The sequence below is a fragment of the Pyxicephalus adspersus genome, chromosome 2 (assembly GCF_032062135.1).
Source record: "Pyxicephalus adspersus chromosome 2, UCB_Pads_2.0, whole genome shotgun sequence".
Lineage (NCBI taxonomy): Eukaryota > Metazoa > Chordata > Amphibia > Anura > Pyxicephalidae > Pyxicephalus > Pyxicephalus adspersus.
In genome coordinates, this window is record NC_092859.1 from 27,440,945 (window position 1) to 27,458,088 (window position 17,144).

Sequence of the window (17,144 nt, forward strand, 5' to 3'; positions counted from 1 at the left end):
AAAATTAGGGCTTGCTAAAAAAAAAAAAAAAAAAAGAAAAGTGTTGGACGAATAGAGTCAATTATTGTGTCCATAGATGGCCAGATGGTGAGTCCAGAGCAAGACGAGGAGAAATGGCATGTACCCTGTGCTTTCATGTGGCCTGAGGAGGAAGCAAGCAGATCATCAGGCCTGGTCAGGTTCATGGTGATGGGATCCCAATAATCCTAAATAATTCACATGTAATGGTTTCCTTCCGGGAGGTTCCACTCGCAGAAGAAGGATGCAATTCTGCATCCTGTCTGAATATTCAGAGTCCTGCTTAGGCACGTTTTGAGATGAATACTGTCTTGAAGCAGTTTGCTGACATGGAGGCTTGTACTGTCCAGCGGAGGCCAATGTGGCAGGTTAACAATGCAGAAATACAAATTAGAGCCAGTTGTCACCCTATAAAAGTGTCTGAACCTTCATGGAAAGGTCATCAGGTATCAGGTATTTTTAATTTTTTAATGTGTGTGTGTGTGTATATATATATATATATATATATATATATATATAAGACGCTTCTATGAGATTTATTGTATTTTTTTTATTTAGATCTACTTTAAAACTTCATAAGATTCTTGGGAAAATTGTATATTGTGCAAACTGCAAACCAATACTTACTTCAGGTGTGGGTGAGGAGGTGGCTGAGACTTGACAGCTGCTCCCTGCTGCCCCTGTTGAGACTGTGACTGCCCCTGAGGAAGAGGTCTGGACTGCTGTGGAGAGGAGGAGGTGGATTTGGGTGTTTGGCCTGGAGGAGTGCCAGTGGCGGGTCTGGGCAGCTGAGGAGAATTTGGAGATCTCTGTGGCTGTGGTGAACTAGGTTGGGATGTCTGAGGCTGCTGTCCTTGTGGAGAAAGCCTCTGTTGAGGTGGTGCCCCTGTCCTGGCGGGCGTAGGGCCTTGTCCTGGACGGGCTCCACCTTTTTAAAACAAACAGAAAACAGCAACAAGTTCAATGCATATTGCAAAAACAAACAAACAAACAAAAAGAAAACAACTCAAATTCCTGAGGATCCTATACAGCCCAAAATTGTATCCATGACTGACATTTTCTGGAAATACTGTTTTAGAAAAATGGGCAAAACCTAAGCAAATATGATGTTTCTAAATGCACATCATTTCTGCCCTGTCTCCTATCATTCTGTTATTTGGGGCTTTGGAGAAAGCCAGTTCATTACCCAGTTTGTCCTACTTTAAAATTGTCCCTGACTAATCTTTGTACATTACACCTTTCTACATTTATGAATTTCTAAAAATGTGTGGGGATTCTGGTTCTTGCTTTTGATTTTATACCAACCTACTAAGGCTCCATAGAGACAAATGAAAGAGCTGTTTGGCTCTTTGTGGAGCTTATATACTTGGTAAATGTTTCTCTTTAAAAAATAAGCCAAGTATTAGTAATTATGGGTCAGTGTGCATTACCAGCCATGTCCAGCAGATGTCAGCGGAATCACACTCCTTCAATAATGGTAATGCAGGCCCTTTAGATATCTACCAAATGTTTTTGCTGCCCTTGTGCATCTTCTTACTAACCAATTACCTGGATAAACACCATGCTCCACTTCATAATAATCAGATTTCAGCAAAAAACTGATTGAACATCAGTGGGATGTAGTGATGCTCTTCAGATAAAAATCCAACATTTGTATGTATTTTTTATCTTACAAAGCATTGCTTAATAGCCCACTGATTGCTGATCACACTCCCATGTACCCAGCCAAACCCACCACATCTTTCACCTAGGTTGATTATCTGAAGGGTGTGAATTCCCAATCAGTGTTTAATTAATATTTTTATCAAACATTGATTGGCTTCTTTCAGATCAATGATTTTAGTTTTTCTAATGTGTACTTTGTTAACAACTAATACAGGTGTATGACCAGACTAACCAGACGTGAGTTCAGTTCTATCTATATACCATTTTTATCATGATGGAACATTTATACATTCATCCAAAAATCACACAGACCAGACTTTATGGACACATGCCAAAACTGGTTACATAATATATTTCATCAATGTTCTATATATATATATATATATATATATATATATATATATATATATATATAGGGTTCAGCCTTTACCTTGTGGCGGGGGCCGTGGCTGTGCAGCTGTGGCAGCTCCTGAAGCTCCCTGTGGACCTGGTGGAGGCTGCATTTGTGGTTTTACAGGCTGTGGCTGCATTTGTGGTTTTACAGGCTGTGGCTGCATTTGTTGGGGCTGAAGGAGAGGACAGAAAGTTGTATGTAATTAGAGGCAGCTAATAAACACAACAAAATGCCATCAAACTGTGTAAGATTGAGCTCTGCCAGGATATGCTGTGAGTTGTAGTCCTTCAGAGAGATGACATCACACAGGACACCCAGCTCTGCAATGACCAAGTCCTAGTTTAGGTGGCTGGTAGTTCAGAAATACTCATCATTCTGGCATGCAACTAAATATAGACAAGGTCAGGCTTTGGACCTTTTGGTTTGGATGTCTTGTTTTTTTTATTTTGTGACCTTCTGCTGTTTACCAAACTAACACTTGTGGGTCACTTGTGTGCCTAGCACGATATGGTTAGAAGGGCAGCACTAAAGCTGCGTACACACCTGCAATTTTTCTCGTTGGAAAGGATCTTTCACGATCCTTTCCAACGAGAAAAGACTGCACGATGCATGAACGATGCTGTACATACAGCACCGTTCATGCTCTATGGACAGGGGAGGGGGAGAGCGACGGAGCGGCACCCTCCTGCGCGCTCTCCCCTTCCCTTTCATTAGGATCGGTCGTCGTCCATCGTCCATGGATCCGCCAGGACGGTCGTCGGACGATGGACGACGACCGACTGTACACACGGCAGATTTTCGCCCGATAATTGGCCGATACCGATTATCGGGCGAGAAAAATTTGCCGTGTGTACGCAGCTTTAGGCAAAAAAGTTTACATCCTGAACTAAGTTTTCCTTTTTTGTTTAGTACTCTTCAGGTTCCTATATTCTGACAGAAATACCAGGAATATGGATGGTGGGGGACTGAGAGGAATCACAAGACTCTCTATAAAATAGAAAACCTGAAACAATCTTGCTTAATTTTTATTTGTATATCTAAATTCAGAAAAAAAATAATTTTGGATTGTGTGGAATGGTTAGAACGTCTGTCCCACTGGGAGGATCACCCTCGCTAACTGTCTTGGGATACAACAGGACGTGAGCAGGGGTTTCTCCAAATATATTTTTAGAGCGTGAGTAATCCCCTCTTGGACATTCCTTGTCGGTTTCTCACAAGTTTCCCCAAATTTCCACTCTTTTCCAGTCCTAGGAACAACTGGAAACCTGAATTTCCCATCATATATGTTCCACTGACAACATTCACCAGGACAAACAGAGGAGTGAATCTTCCAAAAAAGCACAAAGACATCAATAAAACACAACCAGGGGTTCTAACATTTCCCTATTCTACTGAAAACCTAAATCAGAGGCCTGTGTCTTACAACAATAACATCAGTGTTATGGCTTTGTTTAGGTGTTAGGCTAGTGTCAAGGTTAAGTTTATGAGGTCGTAGAGAACTTGTCAGAACAGAAGTGTGGCCACAGCCACTGCACAGTTGTTTTTTGATGTACAGATTCCAGAGCTGCCATCCTAAGCCCGGTCCTTCATCCAGAGAGACCGACTTAAAAGTGTGCAGATTTTTCCACTTACTACTTCAAGCTTCAGAAGTCAACAATGGCAGCTTTCACATTTGTGGGCTCCTTGGACAGTTTGTCTAGAACAAGGACCAGACTAAACAGTGGTTGAGCATTTCTTTTTGCTAGGTATGTTCTGGTTGTAGAGATGTATGGCTAGGTGTTTTTTCTGTAGCAAACTGGAAAGGTCAACTGTAAGTTTGTTCCTGAGTTTCAGAGACTTACAGTAAATGTTTCTGATGTTTCTTTGTATGTACCTGTTGTCTGGGCTGAGATGAGCTTGGTGACTTCATCTGGACATGCTGCGTCATCTTTGAAACCACAAGATCAGCCACCAGCTGGCGGTCTTCTTCTACGTGTTCCCCAATCAAAGGCATGGAGCTGTCCATCACCTGGGGAGAGAAGAAATGGTTACTGTGGACATACCCTGCCCGGCCAATAAAAAAAGTCACATGCTCTGATATTTTTTGGACCATGGACCACTTTTAGCTTTGATTACAAAACACATGTTATAGTTTGGATCAGCGTATGCAATGTCACAACATTTATTTCTGTCCAGAGTTGCATTCATTTTTCACCAGGATCTTGCATTGATGATGAGAGAGTTGAACTGCTGTGAAAACCGCTGACAATCTGAGCCTGATGAATCCTGGCGTTGTCATCTTGGAACATGCCGTGCCATCACAACAAGAAAGAGATCCATTGCTGGAAAAACCTGGTTATTCAGTATTTCTGGTAATCAGCTGACTTCATTTTTGCACACATAATGTTGCTGTACCTAAACCTAACCAAATGAAGCAACCCCAGATCATAACACTCCACACACAGGATTGGGGACTGCTTTGTTTGGCCATGTTAGGGCCCAACATCTTTTGCACTGCTAAAAAAAGTGAATGGAGCTAAAATATTAAAAACTCTAACAACACTAAAACACATGTAATTCAACTATGTATGTAGTTGCCTGGGGTTGTTCTTAAATCAAAAGAACTCTACTGATGAGATCTCAACACATTAGTTCTTAGATATTACACTTTACTTCTAGGCAAACTTTTTTTTTTTTAATTAGATAGTATGTGGAAGGAATAAATCTCTATCAGTGTGATGGAAAGAATTATCTTTTTATTTGTATCAGTGACCATTATCACCAAGACAAAAGTGATGGAAAATCATGAATTTTAAAGTTGTACCCATAACAAGAGCTTAGGAGAAATCTTCCAGTGAGGATACTGGGGACAGCTGTCAGGTTAAACCCATTATTTTCTGAGATTCCCACTAACGTCCAGTTACATTTCTGAAGCAGGAAGTGAAGGGACATTTTCCCAATGGTACAAAGACAAAAAATATCTTGATAAGGAATAAAATCTTTCCCTATTTAACCCAAAACTAAAAAAAAAAAGTTTTGCCTGTACTGTATATGCATTTTTATTCACTTGTGATTATGGAAACAGAAGGAGTGTGAACACTAAAGCAGATGACTCAGCCTGCCAGACCCCAACTATAGCCATAATATCCCTTCCTGATGGACTAACACCTTAATGCTTGACTGTTACACTCCTCACAGATTGCAGTTTACTTATTAGATCATGAAGGTTTTACAGTGAGTTGAGCGTGCAGTTATGCTGCAACAATAGCTAACGAGGCATTAAAAAGCTGTCAGCGGCGGATATTACATGCACTGCAGAGTACAATGACACAGTGACCCAAAGCCTATGGCAGCATTTGGGGAAGATATTAGCATTCCTAGCAAAGAGTGTACCAAAAATATTACGTTAGTCATAAGGGCCTGTCACTAACCAGAAGAAAGTCCATATATCACTGCAAGACACAGAGGTGATGAAGAAGGAAGTGAGAGGAACCACAATGACCACCTAGTGATATGTCATTAAGTGCACCTGACATTGGTACAAGTAGCACTAGCAAGGTATGATTTTTTGTAATCTTGAAGTAAGAATTTTTTTTACCTGTACAGTAGGAATGTCCAATACCAAAGTATATACAAAGTATATATGGGCAGCACAGAGGCTCAGAGGTTAGCACTCTGGCCTTTGTGCACCTTCAGGTCCTAAGTTCAAATTTCGGCCAGGACACTATTTGCATGGAGTTTGCAGGTTCTCCTGCTTGCGTGGGTTCCTCCGGTTTCCTCCCACATTCCATAAACATGTACTTAGGTTAATTAGCTTCATCCCAAAAAATTGACCAAAGACTATAATAAGATTAACATACATAAAGACATTAACATATGACCATGGTAGGGACATTAGATTGTGAGCCCCTTTGAGGGTCAGCTGGTGACATGACTATAGACTTTGCAAAGCACTGTGTAATATGTCAGTGCTATATAAATATTGTGTAATAATAATATTATATACAAAGTACAAAGCAACCAGCAGCAAAGTGTTTAGGTAGAGCCATTGCACCAAAGACAAAAAATAGGGAGACAACCCCGAACTTGTTTATTTACAATCCAGAGACGAGAAGGTGACAAAGCTGGAGCAGTGAATGCAGAAGGTTTTTGGGTAGCTGGTTTATGTGTGGGGGAGAGATGTTTGCTTATTTGAAGAATAGAATTTTAAGGGGACATTTGAAGGTTTCCAGGCTTGGGGTATGGAGAAAGTGTAGTAACGAGCGTTCCAAAAGAGAGTGACTTTTCAGGATTGCAAGTGTCATTTTGGCCTTAAACTGCATACAGATGTTACTTTTCTATCGCTGGAGATGATTTTTCCTGATTGTTTCCAGTAACATTAGAACAAATGACTGCTGTACACTTAGCGCTGTTCAATTCTATTGAAAAGTAGAGGGGGGAGGACAGGCAGGAGGCAACAATTATCTAGCGTATTTTATTTACGTAGTTTTACTTCTGCCTGTACAATATATACAAAAGAGTAGTAAAATAAGTTTAGAAATATTCTAGTACTGTGTGCCAAAATATCAATTGTGACTTTTTATTAGCAGACGAATACCTTTCAAATTGAAGATGTGTAGAGTTGAGTATTTTACAGTATATTTTAGTTCCGCTGCATAAACAAGATTTTTCCTTTTGTGTTACTCATGTGTGAAGTCATGGCTGCTGCTATTTCCCAGAAGCCTCCAGAAGGTCACATTGCCCCTCCGTCTCTTCCCAAGTCACGTGGACATACATTCGTCTAGTATTTTATGAGGGAGCGCTCTCTCGCTCTTTATCCACCTGTTGGCTGTGGAAGTGGAGCTACGGCGCCCTAATAAGTAGAAAAGGGAAAATGTTCCCTTTGATGTCCTGACTATAAAGTGTGGATGTTTTCTTACTCAGTAACTCACCTCAATGATAAAATCTTTGCCGTCTTTACTGTGGACAGCTTTCACAGCACAGATGTCCAGACCGCCAAAAAGTTCAGAGCAGGAATCCACCCATAAGCGATATCTGTAATAAAAGAACAGGGAAGAGTTATGTGCATTCAGTAAAATAAGTTGTCTTGTGGTGTATAATGAGCAATCTTGCATGATTTTCTCTGTGTTAGTTTTGGATTTGTGGAAAAGTAAATAGTTCCTAACGCAAACAGCCTTTTCTGCAATACTCACCTTTATTTAGAAGCTATGCCACTCTTTGTACACAAGACGTTCCTTTGTGCATATTGATAGCCATTTTTTGCTGAGTTGTTCCGTGATCCAATGGGACAGATTGATGAACAATTTTGGAGAGCTGCTGTACACATGCTAGATATTCACAACCGTTTGTTTGTTATAATAATCTAGAATGTGTATGTAGCTTTAGGGTAATTCTGCATTAGGCACATAACACATATTGTGTCAATTTATGGCAGGGAGCTTTCATCACTCTGTTAGGGTATTCACTTGAAAAGAAAATAGACAGCTCGTTAAAAAAAAAAAAAAAAAAAATAATAATAATAAATAAAAAGCAGCCTTTTTGCAATACACACCTTTAGGTTGAAACTTGTACTATCCACTGCAGTACTTCTTTTCCTTCAAAAGATGAAAAGAATCATTCAACCCACTTCCTCTAAATCCAGGCTGTCCTGGTCTTGCCATTTACTCCAGTGCGCTACATTGGCACTTATATGCGTTGTGCAGTTTGGTGCCATTCAATGTGATTGGCACCCTACTGCACTCTCCCAGTACACCTGCACTGCATGTGACAGCAATGTAACAGCAAATAACAGTGTTGCGCTGCCCTGACCAAAAGCAGCAATTTACAGAAGAACCTGGTTATCCGGAACTCAGTTAACCGGAAAACTCAGATAGCCGGCACCCGACAGCTCCGCTTTCTTGATTGTCCCTGTAGCTTTAGCGGAGCTGTGGCATGTGTTTTGCATCCAAGAACATGTACCACATCTCCGCTAGGGCTATGGGAGCAATCAGGAGAGTGGAGCTGTCAGGAGAGCAGAGTTTTGCTGATTGCTCCACTCCTTGATTGGCTGAGAAAAGGGAAACCCTGATGACAGCTCAAACGTCATCAAGGTTTCCCTTTTCTCAGCCATTCAGCACTAGAGGTGAATAGGGACAAGTCTTCTCATTCATGTCTAGTGCTGAATGGCTGAGAAACCCAAGTTAACCAGAAACTACATTTATTTGGAACCGGCAATTACCCGTGGGGGAACCCTGAGCTTCTAATGTATTTTAGATTTGTATCCAAAATCTCATTATGGTATTGCTGTGTCACCATTTATGAAGCATAGTACCTTGCTATGCACACCCTCTAATCAGAGTAGTAAAGCCTAGGGGTGGAATTTTTCTATACAACCAGGAGTCAAAGCAGAGGTTTGCATCTTCTAACCATCAAGTTATTTAAATGGTTGTTCCTGGAGTTCAGCCTCACTTATGATTTTATCATCTATAAAAAAGATGGCCATTAAATGAGTGGAGAATTTTATATGCTGAAGGGTTCTATTTCCCAAACTGAGAAGATGGAATTAGGTTGGCTTTTTAAATGCCACAATAATCTTTCAAAATTTTTACCTGCTGGGTATTAGTAGAGTTGGGGGCTCACCTGTCAGTCATAGCAATCTGCTCCAACATGGCTGATCCAGTGTTTGCCTTCCAGTTCCCAGATATTGATGTCCTCCTGCAACATTAGGTAAGGTCAGCAATGCTACAGTAAAGTCACACATTTTTTTCATGCACGAAATGCTAATATACACATTTTGAAGCATTAGGGGTCTATTTATCAGGCAGTTAATCTGACATTCACTGAAACATTCCCTGGTGGTTAATCAATTTCTGCCTTTAAAACACATTCGCCTAGAAGATTCCCCAGTAGGGAATGTTTCGGTAAATGTCAGGTTTACTGCTTTAAAAAAGTTCCCCTTAAAGTAGAACTCCAATCAAAACCTTTCTTACAACCAACACCAACCACATCTATCAATCCCTGGGCTCATTATCCTGCTAGCCTAAGTGCCACCATGCCATAGATTGATTCTCCTCTTCTCCACAGTGACCAAAGATTATGTTACTGTATGCAGTTTTTGTTCTACAATAACATATTCACAGAGTATTATGAATTACCTAAAAAGGCAGAATACACTAGTACTCAAACCACTCTATTGACTGTAGCTGATGATTGACTGACTATAACTGAGGCCATGTCTAATAAAAGCTCGCCCTTTTAATACATTTAATTTTATGGTTAATTACAGATTGAGCAACTGAGCTCTGTAGACAATGTGCTTTTCAATGGATGATACTTTTATGCCCCTTTTCAGGCAATATGTAAGTAAAAATGCACCTGTAAAAAATGAAGTTAGAAATATAACATACTAGTGATTTTGCCCACAAAGTGAGTATGGCGTCACCTTCCTTCCAAGTAGAGGTGGAAAGCAGAAAAGGCAAAATTTTATTCCAATGCAGGAGAAGATTCTTTTTCAGTGGTCTGGAATGATTTTTGCCTGTTCTGTGTTCCAAAGGACCTTACCCCGAAGGCTAGTGATGTTTGCACTGACATAACGATTTGTCATAGCACAATTTCAGTAATCGCTTCTGATTGAATAATTAAACAAATATGTGCAAAAAATGATAGTTTTTCAAATCAATTTGGTTTTAATTTTTTATCAGCTAGTTTACATTTACAACTAACAGACTGTATTTGTATTCAAAATGTTTATTTTTGTGCAAAAGTGCTGAACAATACTATGTATATTGCATCGTTCAATATTGTAATCGATAATGAATGGTTTGTGGCCCCCATAACACCAATAGGCCTGTGTCGACACTGTGTATGTTGCTTTTGGTAATGACATTCTCATCATTTTATTTTTTCTCCCTTAAATGTCATCCTACATTAGGCTGAAGGCGTTTGGCCTAGGCCTTGGAGCAGATCTCCGTCTCCGCCATGTGTCGCACAGAGCGCTGTATTGTTTAACGTTTCTGTGATGCCAAGAGAACACGCTGGGAGCCCTGGGGTGTGTGCCATGCACTTCCTGAGCCTGGCCAGGGGGATATGTACAGAAATCACACTTTCCCCTCAGGCTGGGCCTACAATCACGTCACTTAATGCCCTATGCAAACGTCATATGGGGTCATCTGGCCGCACACATTAATCATACGAGTCACGCCAGGACCCGGGGCCCAGCTAATGACCCTGACAGGGAGAATAACAATCCACACGCCTAGTGGCCTCACACACTCGCATGATTTATGGGTGTGCAGGGAAATGTGTGTAACCAAATACTCTGCAAAGTGTTATAGCAAAAATAAACAAAAACAAGCAAACAAACATTAAACATACCGAATTAGAAAAATATTGCATTGGTGTGTTTTTTACATCCTACTTAAAGTATGTTGCTTCATTTTTTATTTCTCTTTCTGTGCAATTTGTTTTATTTAAGCTATTGCAAGATTTGATAATACCATAATAACAACTATTGTTAGACTGCCACCAACAATCCCACACCAGTTCATGTCTTTTCTTTATATTATTTTATATGCCCTTTTACTTTTTTGAAGATGGAGTTTGTCCACTATTTGAATATACAGATATATACTGGATTATATTGGACTAATGGATATAGAAACAACCTTTATCAAACTTTTTACCCTTGAGGAACCCTTGAAATCATTTTCAGGTCTTGAGAAACCCCCACTAAAACCATAGGAGGTTCATGGGAAAAATACACCTTACATTGTAGGCACGTGAAAAGAATGCCCCCCTTACAGAGAGCTAAAAGGAGAGCTGATGTCATGCTGTTGATGTTGCCAGTGGCAGTGGCCACAAAACTGTGAGGTCACCATCATATGGGAGGTCAATCGGTTTAAGCTCGGGGAACCCCTAACAAACGTTTTGAGGAATGCTAGGGTGCCACATTTAGAATGACTGAAGTAAAGTATTAATAGACGATGATATAACAGGGTAAGAGGATGTGCTCCCAAGTGCATAGTTACCCTGTGACACGTTACAATTGACAAATGAAATAAGGATCACATGAGTGCTGGTGATTTCTTGTTTCTTTTTTTTATCTGCTATTCACATTAATCCTTATTCCCTCGAAGAAACAATCATATAGCTATATTGTAGTCACAGGGTGCCTACAGACTGGCACTAGAAACCTAAACCTTGAAGTAAATGTCTTCTTAATCCTTTTATTGAATGGAATTATACAGACAGTAATGTGTTGTTTCAATTTTACAAGAATGGCATGCTGTAAGTTGCAAATAGAATTTTTAAAATGCAGGAAAATCTTGCTATGTAATATCTCTAGATATAAGAGGAAGTTTATATAGAGGAAGTTTGTTTAGAAGAGAATTAAAAAGAATCCAGAAGTATAGGGGCTATGGGAGATGTCTTTGAAAGTATCATTCTTATACCACCTAGTAAATTACTGACCCAAAAATGTAGGTGCACATCAATGTCCAAATGCTTCACTGCCTTTAGAAAAATTCATAGCTATGGGGGTATTTCTGTGCCTGAAATGCTGTGCAGCCATTGCTGGAGCAAAAGTTAACATACATTGCCTACAATTAGCACTGAGATGCAATAAAACGTAGAAGTATTTTATGTAAAAAAAATGGCAACTGTTTATGACACACAGTGCTTTATAAAAACTTAATGTAATTCAGTTAGGTTTTATATATCTTAACCTAACATAATATTGCTTGTAAAGAAGAAATCAAAGCACCTGGAGGAACTCAGAGCAAGGACAACAACATACACACTCCATGCAGATACTGTGTTTCCCCGAAAATAGGACCTACCCCGAAAGTTAGCCCTACTGGCTTTTTCGGAGGGTGCAGTCACATGGTACACCGAGGGATACCATAAGGAAGGAGAGAGCAGAGAGAGAGCAGGAGATTTTCAAAGCACTGGAGCAAGGGGTGAAGAAACCGCATAGTTAGTTACCCTACGGTAATCTGGTGTGACACTACAACTAATAGGTGCTTGGTGGATTCTCTTTTCAAAGGGTCCTTGCTAGTATTTCATCCATCAGCAGCAATGCATATTTATTAATTGATTTGGTATTTTTGCTTTTACTCAGATTTATATTGGTTACTGTTTGTGGTCAACAAAGCTTTGGAAGTTTTGTTTCTGCGTCTGCATGTTCCTCTATGAGTCACATGTTAATTGTCAGCACATTTTCTTGTTATGTTGCACTTGTTTGCTTATGAAGCTGTGTTTTTTTTCATTATTCATTTTTGTCCATTCTTATTCATGACTTCTTGTTTATAACAGAAGAAATCTGTGATTTTGACAGGTCACGGGTAACAAAGAGGTATCTTTTTCTAGCATTGTAATATTGGTTACAGGTTTTGGTAAATACAGATTTTTGTACATGAATAAATATAGATTTTTTTGGCGAAAAATAAAGACATCCCCTTAAATTAAGCCCTAATGCGATTTTCAGAGGTAAAACAAATTTAAGACCGTGTCTTTTTTTTCGGGGAAACACGGTAGTGTGCTAGGTTAGGATGAAAGCACGGTGACCAGGTGCACAGCAGGTGTGTCTTTAGTACAGCAGGACTGGATGGACCCCATGATCCCATAATCTTCCACCAGGTTAAAACTTCCTTACACTGCATAATAAGATGTTTAGCCTCGGGTTTCCCCCTGACAAAAGTCAATGTGTGCTTTATGTTTGAGACTAATGTAAATATTTCCACGTAGGAAAGTATCAGCAAAATCTCTGTGGCTAAGGAGGTTCTTGACGTAAAAGGCTGATTCAGCTGCTTGGAGATCAGGTGAAGGGTGGGATGTCCGCCTGTCCTCTGGTGACTCCACTGAAAGGAAACCTCATCTGAGTCACCAGGGAGTTCTCCCATCACATCTAGGACACCTCTCAGAATTGCCTCATCCTCCAACCACATGTTCCTCTCTCAGCTGAACCCAGCCACCTTGTGGTAGAGTGCTTTCCAGTAATCATTTGTGTTCATGTCGCTGGGAAGGACCTTCATTTCTGGATGTGCTCAGGCCAGTGGCGTCAGCTACGCAACTTAAATAAATAGATGAAGCAAGGGAGAAACTTCAACGGAGCTTCAGTGACCTCACCACATACAAGGTTTAACCCATACACCAATATAATTGCTGTGCTACATTGTGCACAAATTAGGACCAGTTAAAATGACAACAGTTCATTATAATACATTGATTTATTAAAACAAACTCAAAACTAATTTAGGGAGTGGATCCTTGAATTTTAAATATGTACTGTGAGCAGTTGCCTTATATATATTTTATATATCACACTTTGCACAAGAGTTTTGGTAAGAAAAGAAAGCTATATATGATTCGGTGGTATGCAATCTAGCTGTGTGAAGGCTGAGAGAAGATGGACTTTCTATCTGCCTTTCATATTGTTTGCTCTATTACTAATACATTTTGGTAATGACCAATGGAAAAAGTCAGAGCTGCAGTAAAAATGGAATCAATGCATTTTGTTCATACCAGGTGTCTCTCTTGTTTATTACATACCAACTAAATGTTGATAAATCATGTGCAAAAACCTTTTTAGAATTTTGGTTTCTGTCAGGGCTCTTGTATATGTTCCCTATCCACTCTCATTATAGTTACACAAAATGTCAAATAAATAATTTTGAAGAGGTTTGTGTCAGGTTTTTGGTCAGGAAATTGTTGGCTTACCATAATTGAAAGGAGCAAAGTGATATTTTCCTATTAAAGTGACTAAACTTTACATGGAAAAACAGGGGCTGCGTTCAGTCCAAACATATTCATATCAACTGACATGGATGTATTATTGTTGGTTGCAAATTGGCAACAGAAATCCAAAAGACTGACAGGGATGAAAAGCAAACATAGATTTGGCTGATATTGTTTTCATGTTATGCTTGCACACTTCCTTCTAATATCACACATCCCACACGTGTTGTATACCAAACACTTACATATAGGCTTTGTAGTTATTGCCGATTTTCTGGATACGGATGTCATATTTGGAGTCTATGAATGGCTCAGTGGTCACGTAGGTCTTTGCCATGGCCACAATGCTGGCCATATCCTGGAAGTCATACTGATTATCCACCTTTACCTGAAGACGAAAAAAAAAGAAACTGTTTGGATTCAATCTAATAATAATTGAAACATTCAGAAAGTATAAGGCCTCACAAGGAGGTCATGGGGAATGATGTAATTAGCCAGGACAGGAATTAAGGAACACTTCTCCAATGGGGCAACACAAACAGCTATACTTATCTAATAATGGACACCACTCAGTATTTAATGGAACCTCAATCACATGAACTGAATTACTTCTATTGTCAGTTCTGATGAATCTGCAGACAGGTGTATCATTGCAGCCCTTATCAACAGCATCCTTAAAAAAATCTAAACCCTATTTTTATGAAATTTAGTTTGCTTTACTGTTTTGATCACTTTTTACAACTTAGTTTTGTTTGCTCCACCAAAGACGTCATGTCACATTGGGCCACAACAATTGAAAAGACCTTTTTTGTATAAGTCGTAATCCCCAGCAAGAACCTTCACGGTAATGGGTAAAATTTTAGGATGCCTTCACATCTAATCTTTGTGGTATCATGCTGTAAATCACAAGCTTTTTTAAAGTGTTACTGAATATGATAAAGAAATGAGAATGCATAATCAGTGGTGCATTGCATTGCCATTCATTTATGGAACCCCAACACACAGCTACAATAGGTATATCACAACCTACATGCCACGGGTTGCATTTAAATAGGGTCAGGTTTTTCTTTTGCAATAAAATACATTTCCTAAATGCAATCTACCTTAACGCTAAATAATCTGATGTAAATGGGCTTTGAATAAAAAACTGGTTTACAAAGACTACAGACGTGTGAAGTGACATTACCAGGTTACATATAGCTTGAGTGAGATTCTAGTGACTGAGTTTGCATTAATCCCGACAGCACATCCACAAGCTAAAGCCTGGCTTATCAATGACAAAAATGAAATCTTCATATTAATCTGCAATGTTACACAGGAAATCATTTCACTGATATCAGTTTCCCAGCTGCAAACACAAACATAACAAGGCATTGGCTTTATCAGATGAGACAAATGTCAGCGGATACACTGGGAATTTATTTCCATGGTAAATATGTTTTTATTTGCAGTTCCCACAGTGCTTCCACCCATGCACAGATACAGAAATAGAGCGGTTATATTGTCCGTCCACGTGTGGCACATTCCGGACCACGTGCTCCGCATTCCTTCAGATCTTCTGGTGAGTCATTGGTGAGACGTGTGGTATAAAAAATGTGCAGGATTGACAAAACCGAATAAATGTTATGTTTGTGATTAGGGAGTCAGAGCTCTGTTACACACTATCGCTGTACTTTACTGAGCGATATCATATACTAAGTCAGACAAAGCAACATCTCTTAAAGGAGGTCATTCTGGATATAGCTAAAGTTATTCATGAAGTCCAAGGGCTTAAAGCAGAACTCCAACCAACAATAAAAACAAATGGATAAGGCATTAAAGAAAAAAATATCAAAACCAGCATTTCCTTCAAGGGTTAGCTTTCAATCAAAATCCGTATCGGTGGCTGATTTTAGTTTTTAGTTAAAGTGGAACTTTAGTTAAAGTGAAACTAAACTTAAGTTAAAGTTTAGTTAAAGTGGAATTAAACTTAAAAATGAAAAAATCATGAACATTGCAGAACAGACAGGCTATGTCTCTTCTACGATAAAACAACTTATCTGCCTGTTCAGTCTTTTGTACAATGTACAGTGAGTTGGTCAATGTGCAGATCAGTGTACAATATCAGCATAGCTTTCTACTCGGAACAAATGAACACCTGTGAGCATGTGTGGGAGATTCGTCATTCCGGTCTGGCCAATCAAGACTGACAAAGATCCCAAGTGAAGGGGGCTGGGTGGAGGTGATTTTAGTTACCTGTGAACAGGCAGGTAAGTTATTTTATTGCAGAAGAGACATTGCCTGTTCTTTTTACGAGAACCTGCTTGTTAGCATTTACTTAGAGTACTTGCTAAAAAGAGGCACTGGTATTGATGAATCCTTCAGTCATGTGTAATGATGTGTTTGGTGTCTTTACACTTACGTTGTAGTTCATCCAGCTTCCCCATCAGTACTTACCTGTCTATGATCCAGTATATCAGCTGTACAGTGAGAACAAACTTCCTAAAACTTCCCAGACCGGTTTGAAGACTCTGCAATGTTTGGTCAGATATTTGGACAATCCATTTTTCATCCAAGAGTGGAGCATAAACACTTAGAACTTAATGGAGAGTGCAGAATACATGGTTCCTGCAGGTATTGCAGTGGTGACAAACTGTACAGCCCATATCTTACTGGATCCAGGACAGATCAGTATATGACTGGTTAGGTTTATTTCACACTACAGTACAAACACATGTGGAGTTACTGAACGGTGAAGCTAAACTGCTAACTAGCAGCTGGGGATGTTAACTATACATTGCCCGTGCATTGCTATTCTGTAAGCACTCTGTCACCCTAAAAGAAGCTTCCTAGAATCTGGCTGCAGCAAAAAGGATGCAAATGAATGTAAGCTGGATGAGCTTTGCGATGTTGTTTCAATAATTTTGGATTCAATTTGGATTATTATTATTATTATTATTATTAAACAGGATTTATATAGCGCCAACATATTACGCAGTGCTGTACATTAAATAGGGATTGCAAATGACAGACTAATACAGACAGTGATACAGGAGGAGAGGACCCTGCCCCGAAGAGCTTCCAGTTTATTTAGTCATAGAGGCTCAGCCTCTAATTGTGAGCATTACTTAGGGTGGTCTTCATCAAATACAATCTACCTAGGGACATCCATGCCTCTAGACTGATATTTGTAAATGCATTTTTAATATTGGATAACTCATTTCAAGATCCGGCACACTGACTGCTTTTGGGCTGGGGACACCTGAGAAGTTACTAAAGCTACGTACACACGTCAGATTTTTATCGCCCGATAATCTGCATTGGCCAATTATCGGGCGAAAATCTGCCGTGTGTACAGTCGGTGTCGTCCATCGTCCGGACGACCGACCTGCCGGAT

At 39.6% G+C, this 17,144-nt stretch overlaps 1 protein-coding gene across 2 annotated transcripts in view; it reads right to left on the reverse strand.

Moving 5' to 3' along the window:
* Positions 1-17,144, reverse strand: part of SYN3 (synapsin III) — a 188,161-nt gene that overhangs the window by 4,737 nt on the left and 166,280 nt on the right. The window contains exons 8-13 of one of the 2 annotated variants that reach the window (XM_072400159.1): positions 14,014-14,156; positions 8,675-8,749; positions 6,988-7,090; positions 3,951-4,085; positions 2,114-2,249; positions 646-946 (exon numbers count right to left, since the gene is read on the reverse strand). In XM_072400159.1, the coding sequence (XP_072256260.1) occupies positions 646-946; positions 2,114-2,249; positions 3,951-4,085; positions 6,988-7,090; positions 8,675-8,749; positions 14,014-14,156 (893 nt within the window). The remainder of the gene's footprint in view (positions 1-645; positions 947-2,113; positions 2,250-3,950; positions 4,086-6,987; positions 7,091-8,674; positions 8,750-14,013; positions 14,157-17,144) is intronic. The other variant, XM_072400160.1, reaches the window with a different exon arrangement.